This window comes from Macaca nemestrina, chromosome 15 (genome assembly GCF_043159975.1).
Source record: "Macaca nemestrina isolate mMacNem1 chromosome 15, mMacNem.hap1, whole genome shotgun sequence".
In the NCBI taxonomy this organism is placed as follows: domain Eukaryota; kingdom Metazoa; phylum Chordata; class Mammalia; order Primates; family Cercopithecidae; genus Macaca; species Macaca nemestrina.
In genome coordinates, this window is record NC_092139.1 from 15,997,057 (window position 1) to 16,019,551 (window position 22,495).

At 50.3% G+C, this 22,495-nt stretch overlaps 1 protein-coding gene across 3 annotated transcripts in view; it reads left to right on the forward strand.

Annotated features, from left to right (window-relative positions):
* Window positions 1-275: 275 nt before the first annotated feature.
* The window catches only part of LOC105470708 (phosphatidylinositol-3,4,5-trisphosphate dependent Rac exchange factor 1), a 205,284-nt gene continuing 183,064 nt past the window's right edge, over window positions 276-22,495 (forward strand). For 2 of the 3 annotated variants that reach the window (XM_024789407.2, XM_071079166.1), the window contains exon 1: window positions 412-651. In XM_024789407.2, the coding sequence (XP_024645175.1) occupies window positions 427-651 (225 nt within the window). In that variant the 5' untranslated portion in view covers window positions 412-426. Of the gene's footprint in view, window positions 652-22,495 lie in introns of all 3 variants that reach the window. The other variant, XM_011722913.3, reaches the window with a different exon arrangement.

The window sequence follows — 22,495 nt, forward strand, 5'->3', positions numbered from 1 at the left end:
CGCGCGGCCTGGGACTCCGGGCTCCGCGGGGCCCTTCCGGAGGTTCCCGCCCGACTCCCGAGCTTCCGACGGAGGCGCCGAGCGCCGCGCCGCGTCCCCAGGGGCCCCGTGCACGCGCAGAGCGCCTCTGCGGCCGAGCGCGGCGTGGCACTTGGCAGACGCTCCCTGGCGCGGGGGCGGGGGGCCCGCCGTCTGGGAGCCCCGAGGGCCGCCTCCTCCCGCCCCTCGCCCGGCCCCGCACGCTGCCTCCGCCCCCGGCCCAGCCGCCCGGCCCCCAGTCCCGCCCGCCGCTCCGGGAGCCCGGCCCGCCGCTGAGCCCGGCCCGCCGGCGCGCCCCGTCCGGGATGGGGCGCCTGGACGCCTGAGCTGCCGCTCGGCGCGACCTCCGCGCGGGGGAAGGAGCCGGCGCCGCGCGGCCGCGCGAGAATGGAGGCGCCCAGCGGCAGCGAGCCCGGCGGTGACGGGGCCGGGGACTGCGCCCACCCGGACCCCCGGACCCCTGGCGCCGCGGCGCCCAGCTCCGGCCCCGGCCCCGGCCCGTGCTCGGCCGCCCGGGAGTCGGAGCGCCAGCTGCGCCTCCGCCTCTGCGTCCTCAACGAGATCTTGGGCACCGAGAGGGACTACGTGGGCACCTTGCGCTTCTTGCAGTCGGTTAGTGTCGCCCGGGAGCGCGGGGACAGCTTTCCCTCCAGCCGCTCGCCCCGCTGTGTTCCCCACAACCTGTGGCTGTGGTCCCCGTGGGTGGAGAGAGTAGCCTCGGGGGCGCCCCGCGGGGCGCGCGGAAAGCGAGGGGGATCCAAGCTCCTCCAGAGCTGTCCCGTCGCCTCCTTCCCTGGGCGGCGCACGGTCCTGCTCCGACGGGGGCTCTCCCGCACTCCACTTCCCCGCGGCGCGCGCAGTCCTTTTGTCTTTTCTTGCCCCTCCTCGCCTTTCAAATAGTTTTAAAATTAGTTACATCCGTGATGCAGGGGCTTGGGGACCCCGGCGCCGGGAGCTGGTGCTCCTGCGTCTTTTTCCCAGGAATAACTTCGCGCCCGGTGCACCACTCGTCTAGGACAGACCGTAGGAGCCCCAGAGCCCAGCCTCCCTGCGCGTTGATGGAGTAGGATATAACCTGAAGCTCAGAGGAGGGACGGGGATTGACAGAACCCCAGAGTAGAACCCGCCATGCACAGGTTTTTGCTGGAGTTCAGGGAGAGTGGGTTTCGAACTCACGACTCGGCAGTCCAGGCTCCCTAACTGCATCCACCCCCCAACTCCCCACCTCCAAGTGCAAAACCACCGCCTCAGACTTAGTAAAATAACAACCGAGCACTTACTATGTGCCAGGCACCTTAAATGTGTCATTAATTAGCAGGTTTAACCTTCACAGGCGTCCTATGAAGTAGGGACGAATATTTCCCCCATTTTTAATAAAAAAAATTTTTTTTTTGAGACGGAGTCTCCCTCAGTCCCCCAGGCCAGAGTGCAGTGGCGCAATCTTGGTTCACTGCACCCTCCTCCTCCCGGGTTCAAGCAATTCTCGTGCCTCAGCCTCCGGAGTAGCTGGGATTACAGGCACGCGCCAGCTACCACTGCCGGCTAATTTTTGTGTTTTTAGCAGAGAGGGGGTTTCACCATGTTGGCCATGCTGGTGTCGGACGCCTGGCCTCAAGTGATCCGCCGACCTCTGCCTCCAAAGTGCTGGGATTACAGGCGTGAGCTACTGGGCCCTGCCTCCTTCTGTTTTTAAGATTGGGAAAGTTTAGCTCCAGAGAGGCCGAGTAGCTTGCCTGGGATCGCACAGCTGATTAAGTGGGGGTACTGAGCTTTGAACTGGGACGATCCCAGCTAGTGTTTTAAACCCCTATTCTATGCTGCCTTTTGCTTTTGCTTTTTTTTCTGTGAGAGGGAGGAAGGGGCCACTTCCCTACTCTCCTAGGAAGTGAGAAAAGTGGCCAGGGGGTGGAGGGGGTGGATAGGGGTGGGACAGGGCAGAGCCTTGGATGGAAGTTAGGAGACTATAAAGGCTTTAATCTCCGTGCCTCCTGCTGGGGCCTCATTTACTCCCCTTCTCTGCTCTAGGAAGTCTTTTAATCCTGGTTCAGGAAGGGCTGGTGTGGGGGTGGCTCTTTCAAAGACCCTAGAGCCAGGCTCTGTAGCTCCCAGTCTTTGGGAGAAAGAGGGAGACTCTGGGGTCCTCTGGGGCTCCCCATGGCTTAGGGGTGCAGCTGAGGCTGTGTGAGATCAGAGTTCCACCTCAGGAGGAAGAAAGCCCTAGACTAGAGCCCTTCTGCCTGTGAAAGGAGATGTACTGGGGGAAGGGAGGTGTGGGAGAGGGGGTTGTGCAGAAGCATTGAAAACCATTTGGCCAAAGGACGCTTCTAGAAAGGGCTGTAAGAATAAGGCAAGATTGGCTTTCTTTTCCATCCCTTCTTCTCTCATAGTTTCGGGGGGTGGGGAGGGGGGAAGAATTTGTTCAGTTAGAAGCTGGCAGTTTCTGAATTAAACGTGTAGATAACCCTGGTGTCTATGAGCAATGTCAAATCCTAGGGAACTCCTGACTTCTCCTTCTGAGCCACTCCCTGCTCCTCTGCTTGGAAGAGAAACAGGAAATACAAACCAATTTTTATATTAATGGGAAAGAAAATATACCTCTCCCTCCCACGCCCCTGCCCTAGATGGTTTATTTCATTTTAGAACAGATCTAGATTGTGTTTGAGTTAACTGTGGTTTTAAATCGTCCACGTGTAGAGTCGGAGGAAGCTGGAATAATGGAAATTGATTGGAGCCAACCATTCTTATTATTCAAGAAACAGGAAAAAAAAAGATTTCTCTACTTTCACATGATCTCTTTGACACTTTATATTTGCTGACTTCGTCACATTTTTCTTTTTGTATCTGATATGTTAGTTCTGAGATGAATTGATTCTGACTTGGATGTGTGTCTTGGACCAGTCATGCTACCTGTCCCGACCTCAGTTTCCACACCTGTGAAACAAGGAGGGGGAATCCGGGCTTCCTTTCTGCCTTGTCCTTCTGTGTGTCCCCAAGCTGGTGCCAGAAACAGACGGATTGTGTAACCTGACCAGCCATACGTTGTTTGTGAGCCTCCAGGAGTCCTTTCTCATCTTGGCCCGTCAGGAATGGCCCCTAAACATCCCAAGGCATTTTCATTTTCAAAACTAACCTGGGGCTTAGAGCTTCTGGAACTGCTAATTACCAAGGCTTTCCATGGCTACAAGGCTGGCAGCCTCAGGTTGTGATTCTCTTCTGTCTTCCCACTCTCTCTTCTCAGCCTTTATATTTGCTAAGGGATTTTCTCCGCTGTCTCCTGGCTTGGAAGAATGCACGGTAATCCCTCCCTGCTTTTATTTCCATGTGGTTAGAGGCAGGCCTTAAAGGACCACCCTGGCCTCCGTGTGTCCCTGGTGTGAAGGCCCCATCAGCTCATGGAAACCGTGGAAACTAACCCCCGTGATAGGGGCCATGTGTGACTTCTGTCCTCAAGGAGAGGACAGTGTAATGGAGGTGGCCAAATGGGTGTTTTAAAAAAAGCAATCTAAGTACAAGGCTCTGGAGCCAGACTGCTTGAGGTTAAGTCCTTGGACTTGTGACCTTGGGCAAACACCTTAACCTGTTTGAGCCTTATTTGTAAAAAGAGGGATGGTAATAGGTACTATTTTATAGGTTTTTTAAAGAAGATAAATGAGTTATAGAAATTGATGTAAAGCACTTAGAACAGTGTCTGGCAGGGTATATAAATATTTGTTATTATTGTTGTTATAGGAAAATTAAATAGTACAGATAGTTAGGGTTATGGAACTTCAGCATCCAGAGAGCAGAGGTGATCAGGGAGGGCTTCCTGGAGGAAGTGAGGTCTGAGTTAAGTCAGCACTGAGAGGAGGATGGGGGCTGTGAGTGAGTTTCCTTTTGACCCCCTAAACTCTGGCCACAGGAACCAGTGGTTTTGTTTGGTTCCAGGCCGAGGGCTTTGTGGTTCCTCCAGAATCTCTCCATCTTTCCCCATCTCCTTCAGGAACTGGGTTGCACTCCCTCCCTCATCTCCAGGGGGTCCTCTGAGTTTGATGTTTTGTGTGTGTTTATTAAAGAATCATGAAGCGGCAAGGACAGCCCTTTCATAGAGATGCTGGATCAGTCTTGGGGGAAACAGTGCCCGGGGTTTTGACTCAGAACCTTGGCTCGAATCGTTTCGAAGCCCTGGCTATGTGGGGTACTCCCCGTGTGCTTTGGGCAACGTTAGTCATGATGAAAACAATGATAGTCATTGCTATGACTGCTTTGATTCATCACTTGCCATTCTAAGCACTTTGCGTGTGTCAGCTCATTTAATTTTCTCTACGAAGGGGATGCTGTTTTTATCCCCATTGAGAGGTGAGGAAACCGAGGCAAAGTGAATCTAAGTGAGCTGCCCTGGGTTAGGTGGACACCATTGCCAGGATTTGATCCTAGGCTGCCTGCCCCAGAACTCATGTGCCCAGCCACTTCATAGACTGCCTTTGGCTCATCCAAGAAGGGCTTGGCACATGATTTATTAAGGTGGCAGAACTGGGATTTGAACCCAGGTCTGTGTGATGTTTCACCTCTGCCTGCGCTTCCTCCTGTTATTTCCCCTCTGTCACCCCCGTTCTTTTCTCCACTGAATAGGCAGAACTGTGGACGGATAGAAATGGCGGGCTGCCGAGTTCGTGCTCTGGGCTCCGGGTCTGTGCATGGCATGAGGGTTGAGTGAAGCTCTGGAGTCATGCTGCTGGTGTTCAAATGCAGGCTTTCCCCCACTGGGACTGTAGGTGACCTTGGGCTGATCACTGACTTGCTCGGTGTCTCAGTTTCCCCATCTGTCCAATGGGCACAGTGTAGCATCTGCGTCACAGGGATGTGGTGAAGCTTGGATGAGCCTGAGGTCAAAGCTGTTAGAACAGTGCCGGGCGCACTGGGCGTTTGGAATGCTGTGCGGGTATTTTGGGGGATATGCAGCTCTTTGGAGCTCAAAGGCCCCCCCCACTCCGCTAGAAGAGGCTGAGTAGGCCTTGGGCCCACCTGCCAAGGGGAGGCACCTCAGGGGCAGGTGCCAGTCACTCCCATGATGGATGTATCAGCTGGGCAGTGGTCGGAAGAGAAGAGAGGGCCTGGGGGGGTGGGCAGAGGCCTGTGGGTGGGAGTCGGTCAGCAGCTCCTCAAAGGTCTCCCCGTGGCTGAGGACAGAGAGCTATAGAGACATAGAGGGTCTGCCCGGAACTGACCGGGATGGGGTCTCTGAGGAACAGGGATTGTGGGCAGAAAGCTCCCAGAACGCTTTCTGTGGTTCCGCTTTTTGGAGGGAGGAGACCAAAGTTTTTCTCTCATTGGAGCTCCGCTTGCCAAACAAGAAACTGTGGTTTTTTGTTGTCACTATTTTTTTCTGTTTTAAAAGATTCTGTACTCCTAGTCTCACACTGGGGAGAAATGCCATGGGTTGGGGGGGGTGGGGGCAGGTCTTTGATTCCACAGTCATTGAGGCAGAGGGATCTCCCCAGTGACTTGGGGGGATTTCCGCGTGGTCTTCGTATGAAAAGTAGGATGCTGAGAGGTATATGTAACACAGTTCTTTTGGAAAATAAACAATAACCATAATATACACATGTGTGTTGTATGTATAAGGTGACAGCAGGTTGGAGAAAAGGATGGAAGAATGCGTATCTTAGGGAGAAAGGCAACCAGGAAGATAAGGAAGTAAAATCCTGTTTATAATACCCTTTTCATATAAAATTATACATATGTATGTGAATATATTTTTTAAGAAGCTGACAGGAAGAATTGTATTTTCAACATGGTTTTTAGATTAATGCAATAGTAATAGTGGTAACAATTTGCTAATATTTATATACTTGCAAGCCCTGCTTATAGTTCCTTATGGATTAACTCAAAAGTTGCAGGTATTCTTATGCTTCCTGTTTTACAAATGAAACAGAGACACAGAGAGGCCGAGTCAGTTTCCCAGGGTTACACAGCCTGACAGAGCTGGCAGTTGGACCCAGGGAATGAGGCTGCCTGGCCCACATTCTTCACCACTATCCTGAATTGTGCCAACATGAGGCTGTGTTCATGAGCAAACTTACCAGCCCTGTGAGACCTCCGGGCTGCCCAGGTGGGCAAGAATTAAGTCAAAAAGTCCACCTTATTTCAGTTTTCAGATGCCAGAGAGCCTGGGACAGGCCACCTTGTGTTGGACTCATCATCGTCAGGAAGTCAGTGAAAAATCTTTTGATGATAAAAACCTGAGTGTCAGCAGGATTTAGATGGGTTACATTTTTTTTTAATGTATGGCAGACAGAGAGCTCTGTACAGGTAAAACCATGAAGATATGAGACTGCTTTTCTCTGCGTGCAGGTATGTGTGGAGCATCTGCTGTATATCCTGGGCAGTGTTCTGGGTCACGAGAATGAAGTCATCAACAGGTCCTTGTCCTTATAAGAAGGACAACCCCATGGGGATTCTATGACTCATTCTTCAGACAAGCCTTCTGGAAGCCTACCTACTTTTATTCGGGTGTTTGCCCTGGTAGCAATTTAACTGTCACTTTAAGAAGAGGTGAATGGGGTTGGTGTCTCTGGCTTTTGAGACTTCAGGGCACCCCCTTCTTGGAGAGAAAGATACTCCTTTATCAGGCCAGAGAGCTGAGACCTGTTGGGCTTGGGGCCACTCCCTTTGATAAAGAAACCCACATCCTATTTGCTTCACAGCCACTCTCCCTTAAAGGTTTTGCAAGAGTTAAGTGTTTGAAGCAGGTCATGCCTGGCTGCAGGAGAACCTGACCTCTCAGATTTTGGGGGCGTCTTTTCTTTTTTTCCAACAGACGCAGGCGTGCTGGCTGGAATACTGGAGGGAGGTGGGCGACAGGGCGGGCTGCCCCTCAGACCGGTGTGCTGTGTCCCACAGCATCATTCCCCAGACATGGGGCCAGGTCAGAGCTGATTCCTGCCCTGCATTTCGGAGATCTTGAACAGAAGCCAGGTGGGTCATTGGGTCTCCTTGTTTTGCAGGTGACATGAGTTGCATCCCCAGAGGGGAGGTGAGCTCCAGTTAAGGGCAGTAGCCACTCCGTTTGTTAGAGTTCCATCCCCAGAGACCTGGGAAGAGAGCTTGGTGGCCTACATCCTTTTCTGGGGTTTGTGTTTTAGCCGGGATCAAAAATCCCTCTTTTTTTTTTTTTTTTTTTTAAAGATGGAGTCTTGCACTGTTGCCCAGGCTGGAGTGCAGTGGCATGATCTTGGCTCACTTCAACCTCTTCCTCCCGGGTTCAAGCTGTTCTCTTGCCTCATCCTCTCGAGTAGCTGGGACTACAGGCACGTGCCACCACGCCCGGCTAATTTTTGTATTTTTTAGTAGAGACAGGGTTTCACCATGTTGGCCAGGCTGGTATCGAACTCCTGACCTCAAGTGTTCTGCCCGCCTTGGCCTCCCAAAGTGCTGGAATTATGGGCGTGAGCCACCGTGCCCGGCCAGAAGTCCCCCTTGAAGAGGTTTCACAGGGGTCATTTGTGGCCCTAGCAGTTGGTCTGGAGTAAATCCCACTAGTCTCTAAGCCTTCAGCACTATCGACACACGGGGCTGATCATTCTTTGCTGTGGGGTTGGGGGGGGGCTGTCCTGTGCATTGTAAGATGCTTAGCAGCATCCCTGGCCTCTACCTACCAGATGCCAGTAGGACCCCTCTTCCCCAGCTGTGATAACCACAGAAGTCTCCAGATATTCCAAGTATCCATTAGAGGTGGTTGGGCATGAAGAATAGCCCCCAGTTGAGAACCACTGGGCTAAAAGCTCCTTTGACTACCACCTGTGCTCCCAGACTGTATGGGGGCATTAGCATGCCTGCGTGGAAATACGTGAGATGTGTTTACGTAAGTAGCATAATACGGTTTGCCCTTTTCACCCAGCAGAGTGTCTGGGAGGCTCCCTCTCTTGCGGTTCATGGTTTAGAGCGCAGACTCTTGAGCCACCTGGCCTGGGTTCAGTTCCTGGCTCTTCCCCTGTGTGACCTTGAGGATGTTGCTTTGCCTCTCTGAGCCCCGGTTTCCCCATCTGCGAAATGGGGATGACCCCAGACCTCCTAGGGTTCCTCTAGGGAGCGAGTGCAGTGATTGTGTGCGGGCTCACCCCTCCTCCCGGAGGAAGTCCCAAGGCAGAAGCGGAGCCCTCCAGCCTCCCAGCCCTGTGTGGATTTTTAAGCTTATTTTTATTTTCTTGGCTCCTTGAGGACCAGAAGGGTCTGTCTGCTCTTCTTTTGTCTTGTGGTTGGACACTCAATCTGTGTTTACCCGCCTGGTTCCTTCCCCAGGGTGGAACTGACAGACGATCCCTTGATTCTGGGCCAGGGGAGGCGAGGCTATTTCAGGCTGGCGGGACTGGGGCTGCTGAAAGCTGGTGCAGGCAGGTGGCCATCCGCCGTCAGGACCCAGGGTCTTGTGCTTCCCCGCTTGCCGGGAGGGTGGGTGGCTTCTGTAAGGAGCATCTCTCAGGAGGAGTGAGGCCAGGGTCGGGGTGTGGGCAGTTGATGCTTGCGTCCACTAATCGACTTATTCATTCAATAAATGGCTATTCAGCACCACTGTGTGCCAGGCACTGTGCTAGGTGCTGGCATGTGGCTGGAACAAGACAAGGTCCCTGCCCTCAGGGAATCTTCAGACATCGCAAAAAGAAATCCCTTGAGAAAAGGACCAGACTTGTCATAATAAGGACACCCACTGAGGCCTTGCTGTGTTCCAGGTACCGTGCCACATGCTTCTTGAGCCCTTGCAACAACTCCCTGAGGTCAATTTTGCAGATGGGGAAACTAAAGCTGGGAGAGGTTGAGTAACTTGCTCAAGTCCACACAGCTGGGGAGTGGATGCAGACAGAAGGAAATAAAATGAGGTTATGTTTGTGACAGGGATGGTCGCATCTACTTTAGAGGGGATGGACAAGGAAGGCTTTTCTAGGGAGATGACATTTGACCAAGTCCTGAAGGAGGAGAAAGAGTCCCTGGTGGAAAGAGTGGAGAAAAGTGTGTTCCAGGCAGCGGGGGCAGCAGATGCAAAGGCCCTGAGGCAGGACTGTGCCAGGCTTGTTTGAGGAACAGAAAGAGGCCAGGGTGGCTGGAGGGGAGAGTAGGGGAGATGAGATTGGCATGTTACAGGGTCCAGGTTGCATGGGCCTCAGATGCATGGTGAGCAGTTTGGGTTTTATTCCTGGTGGTGTGAGGAGCCACCAGACTGCTTTCAGTTGGATATGGCATAGGTCATTTGGTGACGTGGAAACCAAGACTGTACAATGGTCTTACTAAGGTCTCAGAGGGGAAGACCTCTGAGACCCTCAGAGGGGTCTCCCCTCCCACAGCAGATCCCCTGCCTGTTTCCAGGCTGTTCTGTGACCTACGGCTGGTTCTGTCCTCTCTTTGGATGTCAGCTTTCCTGTGGGTACTGTGTCACCAAGTAACCAGGGCAGGCTTCCTGGAGGAGGCCAGTGGAGCCAACCATACCCAGAGAGGAGTCTGGGCCCCCATCTATGGCCAGAATGTGGATGAGATGTGAAGGCAGCTGCCTCTGGGCTGGGAGAGCTGTTGATGCGAGATGAACCTCTGCTTCCTGAGACAGAGGAAGGTGCCCCTTGTTTTCTGTTCAGGAAACTCATTTGCATAATTAACAACTGTTTGGCGGGCTCGGTACTCCACCCTCCGGGCATAGGCATCATAACAGCACTTCATCATCTGTTAGCTCTCACCTCTGCCCTGTGGGGGAGGGATTTTTCAGGCCCACTTCTTGGGTGAGGAAAACAGCTGCAGAGAGGGGAAGTGGCGTACCTGAGGACACGCAGCCGGGAATGGCCAGGACCATTGCAGTTGACTATTTTGATCTCTCCCTCGCCTCCCACGTTCTGTTCTCCTTACGCAGTCAGAGGGATCCAGTGAGACCTTAATCAGTTACATCTCACTCAGTAAAAGCAGCCCTTAGTCTGGCCTGGAATGTCGCACAAAACCTGCCTCTCTTGGCTCTCCCAGCTCTTCTTTCATTACTTCATTACTCCTTTTTCCCCATACAGTTTTAAAAACTGAGATATGATTCACACATCATAAACCTCACCCTTTCAAAGTGTACGATTCAGTGGTTGTGAGTATATTCACCAAGTTGCGCAGTCATCCCCACTATCCAATCCCAGAATCTTCTGGATAGCTCTTAACCCCCACGTCCACTTCCTCCAGGCGCATTTCCCTTTTCTCAAATGCACCAAGCATGCACCTGCCTCAGGGCCCTCGCACCTGTGCTATCTGGAATGTGCTCCCCTCCACCCCCCAGTGTCCCTGTGGCTCAACCCTCCCCCTCCTTCAGGCCTTTGCTGAAAATCCTGTTCTTGACTGGGACTTTTCTGACACCGCACATCCCCACCTCACCATTTCTTCCTTTTCTTGCATTGCTTTTTTCCTGCTAGCTAACACACTAGACAGTTTACTTATTTATTGCTTATCGTCTGCCTCCCTCACCAGCGTGTCATGCCACGGGCATGCCAAGAGGATAGAGATTTTGATCTCCAGCACCAGCAACAATGCCTGCCACATAGTAGATGCTCATTAAATATTTTTTGAATGAAAAAATTGCTTCTATACGTGCGTGTGTTTTGTTACATGATGTGATTGTTTTGAATTATGTAACTGCTAAGCATTTTTGTGCAGACTTCTGGGGACTAAGATGGCCTGGTGTCTTTTGACCATGTGGGTATGTGTGAGCTGGAGGATTTGGCACAGGAGAATTTTTTACTGTGTGGCATTGTGCTCAAGTGCCAGGGGCCTAGCCAGATTGTCTGGGTCTGAATCTTATCTCTGCCCCTCAGCAGCTCTGTGACCCTGGGCAAGAAACTTTCCCTCTCTGAACCTTGGTTTCCTCATCTATAAAATATATTGAGACACTTGGCTCACTGCCTGGCACCTGAGTAGGCCCCGGTAATTAGTAGAGGTTATTTTTAAGCATTCTGTTTTAGAATCTTAGTATTTCCCTACTTTTTGCACAGGGACAGTTATAGCATCTCATCTTGAGCACACTGCCTGAGATCCTTCCTGGGACTTGAAATAAGTAACTGAATTTATTTTGACCAAGTGGTCCCTTGCCCTGGACATTGGTCTCTGCACTTTGAAGGCAGTTGGGAGTAACTGGGATGGCTGTAAGTTGGAGCTAGAAGATGCTGTTCACTCTCTTCTCCAAACAACCCATTCGAAGATTGAAAAAACAGATTGATGTCTCAAAAACACGACAGCACCTTCCATTCCCCTGCTGTGAAATCCCTCCATGAAGCTGAAAGGGCACAGAACATACTGCTCCCCACTTTCTGGGTGAGGCTGTTGCACATCCTGTTTCATTTACAGCCTTGCAGTTTTGCAGATGAGGAAACTGAGGCCCAGAGAGGGTGAGGTCACTTGCCTGGGATCACACAGAGATGGCATATTAGTTATCTGTTGCTGCCAAACAAGTTACCACACATTTAGTGGCTTAAAATAACACCTGTTAATTACCTCGAAGTTTCTGTGGGCCAGAAGTCTGGGTGCAGTGTAACTGGGTTTTCTGCTCAAGGTCTCTTGAGGCTGCCATCAGGGTGTTGACCCGGGCTGTGATCTCATCTGATGCTTGGAGCGAGGAGGGGATGGGGGCATGGGAGGCATCTGCATGGGGTTGTTGGCAGAATTTAGTTCCACATGTTATGGAGCCGGGGTCACCATTTTTTGCAGGGTATTGGCTGGTGATCACCCTCACTTCCTAGAGGTGCCCTTGAGTCTTAGGGGTGTGGTCCTCCCACAACATAGCCACATCATGGCCAGCAGGTGAATCACTTGCTTTGAATCTCTTCCTTTAGGAAGGGCCTAGAAGTGTGCGTGTACTCTTCTCCCTGCTTTATCCCCCACAGGCATCTTTTAAGCCTTTGCCTGATTAGGTCAGGCCCGCTCAGTCAGCTGATTTTGGATCCTAATTATATCTGCAAAATCCCTTCGCCTCTTCATTTACCAAACACTCGCACTAACAGTCCCACTTACATGACTGTTAATGGGAAAGGATCCTCCAGGGCGCAGACACAGGGGACAGTAATCCTGGGGCCATCTCAGGGTTCCACACAGCAGTGATGGTCAGTGGTGGGTTTGAACTCAGGATTATTCTACTCCAAAGCCCATATTCGTGACCACTGTGCTTTACTTTATTTACTCCTTCTCTGGCCCTGCCCAGAGTGACCCCTGAGTAAGGTGAACTGATTGGCTGTTGGCCTCATTCTGGCTCATTCTGAGTGAGGCAGGGCAGGTGGGCTGTATTCTGTGGTATGGTTTCCTCTTTGGTAAGACCTGGTCTCTCCAACACAGTACACAGACCCCCACCATCTCTCTTTTTTCTTTTTTTTTTTTTTTTTTTTTTTTTTTGAGATGGAGTCTCGCTCTGCCGCCCAGGCTGGAGTGCAGTGGCCGGATCTCTGCTCACTGCAAGCTCCGCCTCCCGGGTTCACGCCATTCTCCTGCCTCAGCCTCCCGAGTAGCTGGGACTACAGGCGCCCGCCACCGCGCCCGGCTAGTTTTTTGTATTTTTTAGTAGAGACGGGGTTTCACCATGTTAGCCAGGATGGTCTCGATCTCCTGACCTCGTGATCCGCCCGCCTCGGCCTCCCAAAGTGCTGGGATTACAGGCTTGAGCCACCGCGCCCGGCCCTCTTTTTTCTTTTTCTTGTTTTCTTTTTTTTGAGACAGAGTCTTACTCTGTTGCCAAGGCTGGAGTGCAGTGGTGCAATCTTGGCTCACTGCAACCTCCGCCTCCCAGGTTCAAGCGATTCTCCTGCGTCAGCCTCCCGAGTAGCTGGGATTACAGGCGCATGCCAACATGTCTGGCTGATTTCTGTAGTTTTAGTAGAGACAGTGTTTTGCCACATTGGCCAGGCTGGTCTCAAACCCCTGACCTCAGGTGATTTTGTCCACTCGGCCGACTCCCAAAGTGCTGAGATTACAGGCATGAGCCACTGTGCCCGGCCGCCCCAGCATCTCTTGAAATGATTTGCCAGTTGGGTTGTTGAGGTTGAAGCCAGAGCATCTACTCCATCCTGGTACCCCCTTTACCTAGGAGTGTGGGCTTAGACCTGGCCATGAGACAGATGCCTAACTGCTTTCTCCCAGGGGACTTTTGCGCCAGATGTTGTCTGCGCTGTTTACTCTGAGGGTGGGGTGGGGAGTGAGGAAGCCATCTGATTGCATTGATCTCCACATTTTAGGGCTTTTCCAAATAACTCATTGTTTAGTGATTTCCAATTTAATTCTGTTGTGCTCAGAGAATATATTCTGTGGGTTTTCAATCCTTTGAAATTGATTAAGACTTGGTTTATGACCCAGCAGGTAGTCTACCTTAGGGACCATTTCATGTACATTTGAAAAGAATGTGTCTTCTGCTATTTTGGGGTGCAGTGTTCTACACATGTCATTTGGATCAAGGTGGTTGGTAGTGTTGTTCAGATCTGTATGTGCTTACTGATGCTTGGTCTCCTTGTTCTGGTAGTTATTGAGAGAAGGCTCTGGAAGTCTCCATCTGTGACTGTAGATTTATGTTTTTCTCCTTTGAGTTCTGTCAGTTATTACTTTTTGCATTTTAAAGTTCTGTTGCTGGAAATACGTGTTTATGATTATGTCTTCCTGGCGAATTGACCCTTTTATCATTATGAAATATTCCTTTTTATCTCTGATAATGCTCCTTGTCTTGAAGCCTATTTTGTCTGATATTGCTATAGCCATGTCACCTTTCTTCTGCTTACCGTTTTCCATTTTTTTCCTTTCTGCCTCTGTGTCTTTATATTCCAAGTGCATCTTTTACAGGCATCATATAGTTCGGTCTTGCTTTTCTAAATCCATTCTGACAGTCCCAGCCTTTTAATTAGACTGTTTAGCTTATGTATATTTAATGTAATTACTGACAGGGTTGGGTTTAGCTCCAACACCCTGCCATTTCATTCTGGTTTGTTTGCTGGGGACATGAACAAGCACAAGGAGTCCTCTTCCTCCCCCATCCTCGCTCTGCTGGAGGTGGAATTTGGAGGTTAATCGAATCCCAGCTCCTTATGATGGCTTAGAAGGTATCATGTGATCCAGCTTCGGCTCACTGTGTAGACCTTGTCTCCCTGCCTAGCTCGTTCTGTCCTGCCCCGACCAGATTTTTTTCTGTTCTTGCACTGTATTCAGCTGGTTCTAGCCTCTAAGCCTTTTCCTTTGCTGTTCCTATTACCTGGAGCTCTTGGAACCCTGATTTGTACCAAGGGCCCCCCTTTCTCTTTCAGCTCTCAGCTCAAGTGCCACCTCCTCAGATAACCTTCTAGTCCCTTTCTCTACACCACTGCACTGATTTTCTTCTTGACCCGTCACATCCTGGAATTATCTTGTTGATTTATTTGTTTAGTATCTCTCTCCCATTAGAATATAAGTCGCATGAGGTCACAGCCCTTGTCTGCTGTGTTCATGGCCAAGTCCCTGACGATTTTAATGGGGACTTTGTTAGCATTTGTGGAAGAAATGAATGCATGAGCAAAAGGGGCTGAATGGGGCCCACTCTGTGGCAGAGGCCTTCCTGGGCTTGACTCTGTCTTGGGAGCGTGAACCCCCATGTGGGGGCAGCCACAGCCTGGGCTCCTTGGCCTCCTGCCCTTACCACACCAGCGAGGGCAGAGGGATTGGAAAGTTTTATTTGCCACGTCAGGGAGCTCTGGGTGGTCTCAGCCACCAGCCAGTGGCCCACCAGGATGTTGATTGGGTGGTTTTAAAGATTTATTTCCCCTTGAACACAAAGGTAGTAAATACAGTGGAGGTGTGAGTGTCAAAAGCACATTCCCTTATGTCTATTCAGCTACAGGCGCTCTTATGGAACTCAGTATGGTAAAATGATATTTTGTGTATATACCTGGCTGCATATATTATTCATTTCTACATACATATGGTGCTCTAGGCACAAAACCAAACATGTTGTATTTCTGGGCAATTTAATACATTTTTTTGGAGTTAAATTTTTGATAACTTTTTATTTGATCACTCCCCCTCTCCCTTTCCTTTCTTTTCCCCTCTCCCCTCATGCACACATGCATTATTATTATTTTGATCCATTTGAGAGTAATTGCAGAGAGGATGCCCCTACAAACTTTGGCATGCATCACTTAGGAAGACAGACATTCTCTTGTGTAACAACAGTGCCTTGAACAAAATCAGGCAAGTCAACGTTTATACTAAATGATACAATGCACAGTCTATATTCAGATTTCACCAGTTTCTCCCCAAGTGTTCCCCGTACCCATCTCCTCACCCATCCCCACCACCAGTCCAGGATCTAGTCCTGGATCACGTATTGTATTTGGTGGTCCAGCTCTGGTGATTTTGATTGTCCTTGGTAGAAAGTCTCCACTGAGATGTGCTCATGCTTGTCCCAGATCCAAGCTCCGTGACCGGCTCTGTGACCTCGGGAAGCTGATTCTTGGACATCAGTTTCTTCAGCTATAAAATGGGGAAATCTCTGTTCCTACCTCATAGACATGTTCCCTTGTTCCAACACATTGTATTAAGCACCAACTGTGTGCCTGGCCCAGATGCTGGGATACAGCAGGATGCAGGGCAGGCCGACATCTGGGCCCTTGGGGGTGGAGTAGAGTAGGTGAGTGCTGGGTGCGGAGCCGGCTCCCTGGGACGCCTGCCACGTCTGGCTGTGTTCGCAGTTACTGCGCTCATTTTAGAAAATTTGGGAAATAAAGATGAGTAAAAAGATCTCACCCTTCCAAATAGCTGTTTCACCTTTGGGTGTATTTCCTCTTTGTTCCTTGCATTTGGTTTGAGCCTGGTACACGACAGCAGATACTGCTTGTGCGTACTTCCTCGTGTCACTGCTAAACACTCTCCATCAGCAAGCCTTTGATGGCTTCGGAATGAAATGTGGGGGCTGTGTGATGGCCACTGTCCAGTTGAAATCCTGACTGCCTACCTGCTGTGTGGTGAGTGGCCAGCTGCTCCATCTGTGTGTGCCTCAGTTTCCTCATCTCCTAAAATAGCGCCCCCATCTTAGATTGATGGGGAAATTAGGTGAATTAGGACCTGCAAAGCTATCAGAACAATGCGAGGTACATAGTAAGCATTCCATATATATTAGCTATACTTATAAGAATTATTATACCAATACATAATTTCATAATAGCATTCTAGTAAAATTATTATTACTTACCCGTTCCTCTTGTATTGGGGCATTTAGGTAGTTTGCAGTTTTTCACAATGACGGTCCATGTGCATCTTTGTTGATTGCTACCGGTTCTTTTGTCAGTTTAGTAACTGAGGGCTGAAGAAACCTGGGTGTAGGACCCTTTGGTCCTTTCTAGCCCAAATAAATTATTGGCACTAGAATCCTGGAAACAGGCTGTTAGAGCTGGAAGACACCGAGACATCATCTCATCCAATCATCTCACTTTTCAGAAAGGGGACATTGAGGCACAGAGCTGTTCAGTCACTTGGCCTGGGGTTCCCAAGTGAGTTTGTGGTTGAGATGGAACTGAAGCCCAGGTTTTCTGACTCCTATCCCATGATAGTCTGCTTTTATCCAACAGCTGAGACTCCTTGGAGGACAGGGAGGGAGGTTTAAGTTGTATCCAAATGAGTTGGATGAATCTTTTGTCCTAGGGGATTCCCTTGTCTCTGGGAAACTTTGCTTTCAGATTCTTTGACTTCAGTGATCAGTAGCGTGAGGGGTGTGTGTGTGTATCCAGGTCTGGTCAGTAGTGTGCATACACACGTGTGTGTGTGTGTGTATATCAGACTCTGGTCAGAAGTCATTGATTGCACCCTTGCTATGGGCCAGGCCTTGTACAAGCTACTGAGGCCACAGATGTGATGAAAGCAGAAACCCTCACTTTACTTATGATCAAAACCACTGGTTCAAAACCCGGGGGTCCTAAGGCCAGGTTAGGCCCATACGTGGGTTTTGTCAGCCTGCACAGGATTGTTTTAAAATTTTTTGTTTAGGCTGGGTATGGTGGCTCAGGTCTGTAATCCCAGCACTTTGGGAAGCCAAGGTGGGTGGATCACCTGAGGTCAGGAGTTCGTGACCAGCCTGGCAAACACGGTGAAATCCCATGTTTAATAAAAAACTAAAAATTGTTATTTAGCTGCCAACAATGAAAAATGAAGACATTTCATACAAAAATCTATTATTTCTGGCTTCTTAGTAATCAGAAGATGTGTCACTTGCACTTCTCCAGGCAATGCTTGGTTTGGCTGGACCTGAAGAGCAGCTGCCCCTTCTGCAGGGCACAGGGCTTCACTCTTCATTTAGCCACAGTCTCCACCCCTCCATAACATGTTCCTAGCACTGAGACCAAACATTGGTTGCCATTTATTATGGCACTTGCCCCATTGGTTTTTAATTTTTTTCTTTTTTTTTTTTTTTTTGAGGAGTCTGGCCCTGTTGTCCAGGCTGGAGTGCAGTGGTGCGATCTTGGCTCACTGCAGCCTCCGCCTCCTGAGTTCAAGTGATTCTTCTCCCTCAGCCTCCTGAGTAGCTGGGACTACAGGTGTGCACCACCACGCCTGGCTAATTTTTGTATTTTTAGTAGAGATGGGGTTTTGCCATGTTGGCTGGGCTGATCGCAAACTCTTGACCTCAGGTGATTCACCCACTTCGGCCTCCCAAAGTGCTGGGATTACAAGAGTGAACAACACCGCCCCTGCCTTTTTTTTTTTTTTTTTTTTTTAATTGAGGTGAGATCTTGCCTTGCTGCCCAGGCTGGAGTGCAGTGGTGTGATCATAGCTCACTACAGTCTCCAACCCCTGGGCTCATGTGACCTTCTCACCTCAGCCTCCTGAGTAGCTGTAACTACAGTTGTATGTCACCATGCCCAGCTAATTTAAAAAAAAGGTTTTTTTTTTTTAGAGATGGGGTCTCACTATGTTGCCCAGGCTGGTCTCGAACTCCTGGGCTTAAGAGATCCTCCTGCCTCAACCTCCCAAAGTGTTGGGATTACAGGCATGAGCCACTGTGCTAGGCCTGGTTTTTAATTTTTTTAAATTGTAGAGTTAAGAGGACAGAGGAATGTTTCTTCTAACCCTTGCGTATATCTGATGGAAAACTGAAAGACCAAGAGAATTACGTGTTTTAAGCCGAGTGGAGGGTAGCAGGTTTCTCTTTGGAAGAGAGGAGTATTCCTGTGTGTTTACTAGACAAATACACTCTCCTCTGTTAAAAGGATACAATAGTCATTGCTTTTGCTAAGGAGACACACAGCATCCCCTGTCACCTGCCCAGCTCCTATAGGGGTTTTAAGTTGGAGACTTGTTTTTCAGTTTGTGGGTGGTCCTTCTTGTTCTTTGAGATGAAAAGGCGAGAAGGTGGGTCTCTCTTAGAGGGTGCGATTCTGTTACCCAGACTTCCACTTCCTGTGGCCTGTGGGCAATGGCTCCCTTCTCTTTTCTGCAACATCAGCTATTAAACAGGAGGTTCCCACATGGTCCGTCCTACTTCCTGCACTCATGCCCCTTTGGGAGACCCTGGGAGGAAGTAGTGGGTTCCTCCAGGGGCGTAAGACGGTCCCTGCCTGGGCCTCTTCTTGGGTTGCAGGACCCTGATACCATCCCGCTCGGGCTTGGTGTCTTCCGGCTGTTGGTGGCCTCTCCCCTGGCCTCGTTTGTCTCTCCTCTTGAAGATTCCGAAATAACAAGAACAATAATAAAGACAATGGCGTTGCTGCCGCTGCTGAGATCGGCAAGGGCCGGCTGGTTGTCAGGATCCTTTGGTTGCAAGTGACAGAAAACCTATCTCAAACCACCTTCAGTAAGAACGGGAATTACTCTGTTTCCCTGGGGTGGCTGCCTCCTGGGTGAGGGACCTAGCTCTGCCACATGGTAGTCAGGAGGGGAGTGGTTCCCAGAAGGAAGCCCCCAGAGTATTGGGACCAGAAGACAGGGAGGGATGCCAAGTGGGAGCATCTCTTCTCCCCTCTGCTGGTGCGTCGGTCCCAGATTGGAAGGCTTTGCCTTCCCCCAAGTCTTGGGCTCCCTCCCAGGGGAGCCCTGTTGGCCCATGGCCTGCTTGCAGTGGCTCTTGGCCTTTCCACGTCTGACCTCAGAATCCTTGCTCCTATCCTACCTCCTTGGGAGGCCTTCCTTGGCTATTCCAGCTCTCCCTGTGGATGTCATTATAACACTGGTGCCCACATGTGTGAGGAACTGTGCCCAGTGGAGACTTTCCAAGCACCATAGTCCCCAGGAACCTGGTGGGGAAGGTGTTCCTGCATTGTCTGTTCATTGTGTCGATGCGGAAATAGCGGCTCCGAAAGGTTCCCTGACCTGCCCAGAGTCACACAGCATCCTTCTCTCTTATTGAAGACTCAGCTGTGTGCATTCTGTCTTCTCTGAATCCAGGCTCTGCCTCTTCTAGGGGTGTCACATCAGGAAAAGGACTTTGCCTCTGCCTTTATAGGGAGAGAATTCCAAGCATGGGAAATAGCAAGTGCCCTGAGGCAGGAGCCTGTTTCAGGATGCACAGGGAGGCCGGAGTGGCCAGGGGCAGAGCAATAGGAGATCAAGTCAGAGAGGTGGCAGTAGAAGTAGGGAGGCTGGTGGGCAGATCGCACAGGACCTTGAGGGCCATTATAAGGGCTTTGCTTTCTACGCTGAGTGAGGTGGTCGCCCTTGGAGCGTTTCAGCAGAGGAGGGGCAGATCTGACTCAGTTTTTGCAGGATCCCTCTGGCTACTTGTGGGGAGTAGATGATAGGAGATGGGGTGGAGGCTGAGGAGGAGGCCGCCACAGCAGCCTGGGCAGGAGAGCCTGTTCTGCAGGTGGCTAGATGGCAGTCCGCCGCCCCTGCTTTGTGCGCGTGTGCTGCTCACGAGCTGTGTGACCTCGAGTCCTGGCTGCTTTTCTTGGAGGCTCTGTTTTCTCGTCTGCACAGTGGTGTTAACGATGTGACCTCGCTGATGGGGCTGTAGGGATGAACTGTGTGAGCTGATAAATGTAAAGTGCTCCCGGAGCGCCTGGCACAGCCCGAGCTCTCGGCAAATGTTTGCGGAGTGCGCCAGTGAGGGGATGGCAGGGAATTTGGGGCCGCTCCAGCTCTGCCCACAGTGCCTGTGCCTGAGGTCAGCCCCGGAGCAGGAAGCACCCCGTTGTTCCCCAACTCTGCCCTCCCCATCCCCACACACAGAGCTTTGAATGAACAGGATCCAGAATGTTCCAGCAACGGTGCCCCCCTCCCCTTTCCTACTGACAAAGCCATCTTTGTTACGCCCGGGTGTGAAATCCATTTCAGAAATGAGGATGGTGCAGACTCAGGGGTTGGCTTGCAAGGATGGGGAGGAGCTTGGGAAGAAGTTGTCCCCATCTTGCTCAGGGCCTCCTAGTTGGACAGCCTGCTCCCCCACACCCCTCCAGCCTCATTTGGGTCCAGAATGCTCTGGAATTGGCAGTGTTTTTTGGAACCGTGTGGAGCTGCATTTCTGCTGAGAAACCATGTCAGTCAACATCACCTTCCATCCCTTACCATTGTCACATGTACACAAGAGGCACAATGCCCAGCGCTGGCATGGCTGCAGGCAAGCGAGCAGTCCCAGAGGACGCTGGTGGGAGTGTTCATGATGGCTCCCTTGGGGGAAAAATACATTGGCAATGTCTTTAAAAATGAAAACCCACGATACCCTTTGATTCAGTTCCTTTAGGAACTTCTCCTATAGAAACAAGAAAAAAGAAGTAGGTAAAGATGTTAGTTACAAAGATGTTTATTCCAGTTTTGTTTCTAATAGCAAAATAAATTGGCAACCCTGTGAGTGGCGATTAACAGAGGAAAGTCTCACTAGGATGGTTGTTGAGCCACATGTTGGGGTATCGGACAGCTGTTGGAGAGAATGAGGTTGGTCTCTATGGATGTGAGGGGCTGTACGTGCTTTACCTTTAAGAAAGGCTAAGTTGCTGAGTGAAATGTAGAGTGGGACCCCAATTTTGTAGGGAAAGAAACACAAAAAAGGCTCTGTCAGTGGGTATTTATGAGCGTGGAGAAAGATACTGCAGGATGCGCACCAGATGTTAGCCTTGGTAGCCTCAGGCTGAGAATGGGGAGGAGTGTAGAGAAAGATTTTTCACTTTATCTTTGTATACTTTTTTTGCATTGCTACATGAGTTCTAATTAACACAGTATTTTTTGAATTAATATAGACTAACAATAATTTAAAAAAGACAATTCCCTGCCAGTTGTCTTTTCCCTCATGTCAGCATGGCTCACTTCCATCTTCAGCCATGCTCTGTTGAGATGTTGCCTCCTTTAAGAGGCCTTCCCCTTTGGGAGGCCGAGATGGGCGGATCACGAGGTCAGGAGATCGAGACCATCCTGGCTAACACGGTGAAACCCCGTCTCTACTAAAAAATACAAAAAACTAGCCGGGCGAGGTGGTGGGCGCCTGTAGTCCCAGCTACTCAGGAGGCTGAGGCAGGAGAATGGCGTAAACAGGGAGGCGGAGCTTGCAGTGAGCTGAGATCCGGCCGCTGCACTCCAGCCCGGACAACAGAGTGAGACTCCATCTCAAAAAAAAAAAAAAAAGAGGCTTTCCCTGACTGTTCCATGAATGAATGGATATTGAATTCCTTTGAGCTGTCCCTATACCTCCTCTGAGAAGCCATTCCTGCTACTCTCACGCATCTCTGACTTCCTTTCCCCCAGCCCCAGCCTTCCATGCTGGCACTGAGCGCTCTCCACCTTCTGCTTGCTGTTGGAGCTGCTTGGGGGCCACCTTGACCTTGGTATCCCTGATGCTGAGCCCAGTGCCTGGCACACAGTCAGTGCTCATTAAATGCTTGTTCCTTGCTTGTCAGGGAACTTACCAATCTGAAAGCCCAAAGTCTGAGAGGCCCTGGTATATTATCTTTCAGTCCCGGCTCCTCCTCTCATTGGGAGTGTGATCTGGGGCAAGTCATTTAACATGTTTGAACCTTAGTTTTGCCCTCAATAAAGTGGGAGTAATAGTAATCCCTTCCTTCTAGGATCATTGTACATCTGAAATGAGCCATGGTGTGCAAAAGACGTTTCATTTGGTACCTGGCACATAATAAATGCTTAATTAATGTTAGCTGTTATTAATAATAATGAAACAAGTCTGGAGTTTAGAATACACAAACAAAAATGACCATTTAGAGACACCTACTGTGGGCCAGACTTGTATGTAATATTGGGTCACGTAAACCCTCCCGTAGGCCTTTGAGAATCAGGATAGCAGGTGTCTGAGCAAATTGTGAAACCAGGTCCCTTAAGTTCAAATCCAGGCCCTAGATTTGATGAATGGACAAAGATTTTTGTCCTCCTGGAGCTGACGTTCTGGTGGTCGTAGAACAGTGGTTCTCAAGCAAGGGCAGTTTGCCCCTCCCCCAAAGGGGATATATGGCAATGTCTGGAGATATTTTTGGTTGTCACAACCGGGGCGGAAGAATGTCTGGACTCTTACCTGCTACTGTCATGTAGGGAGAAGTC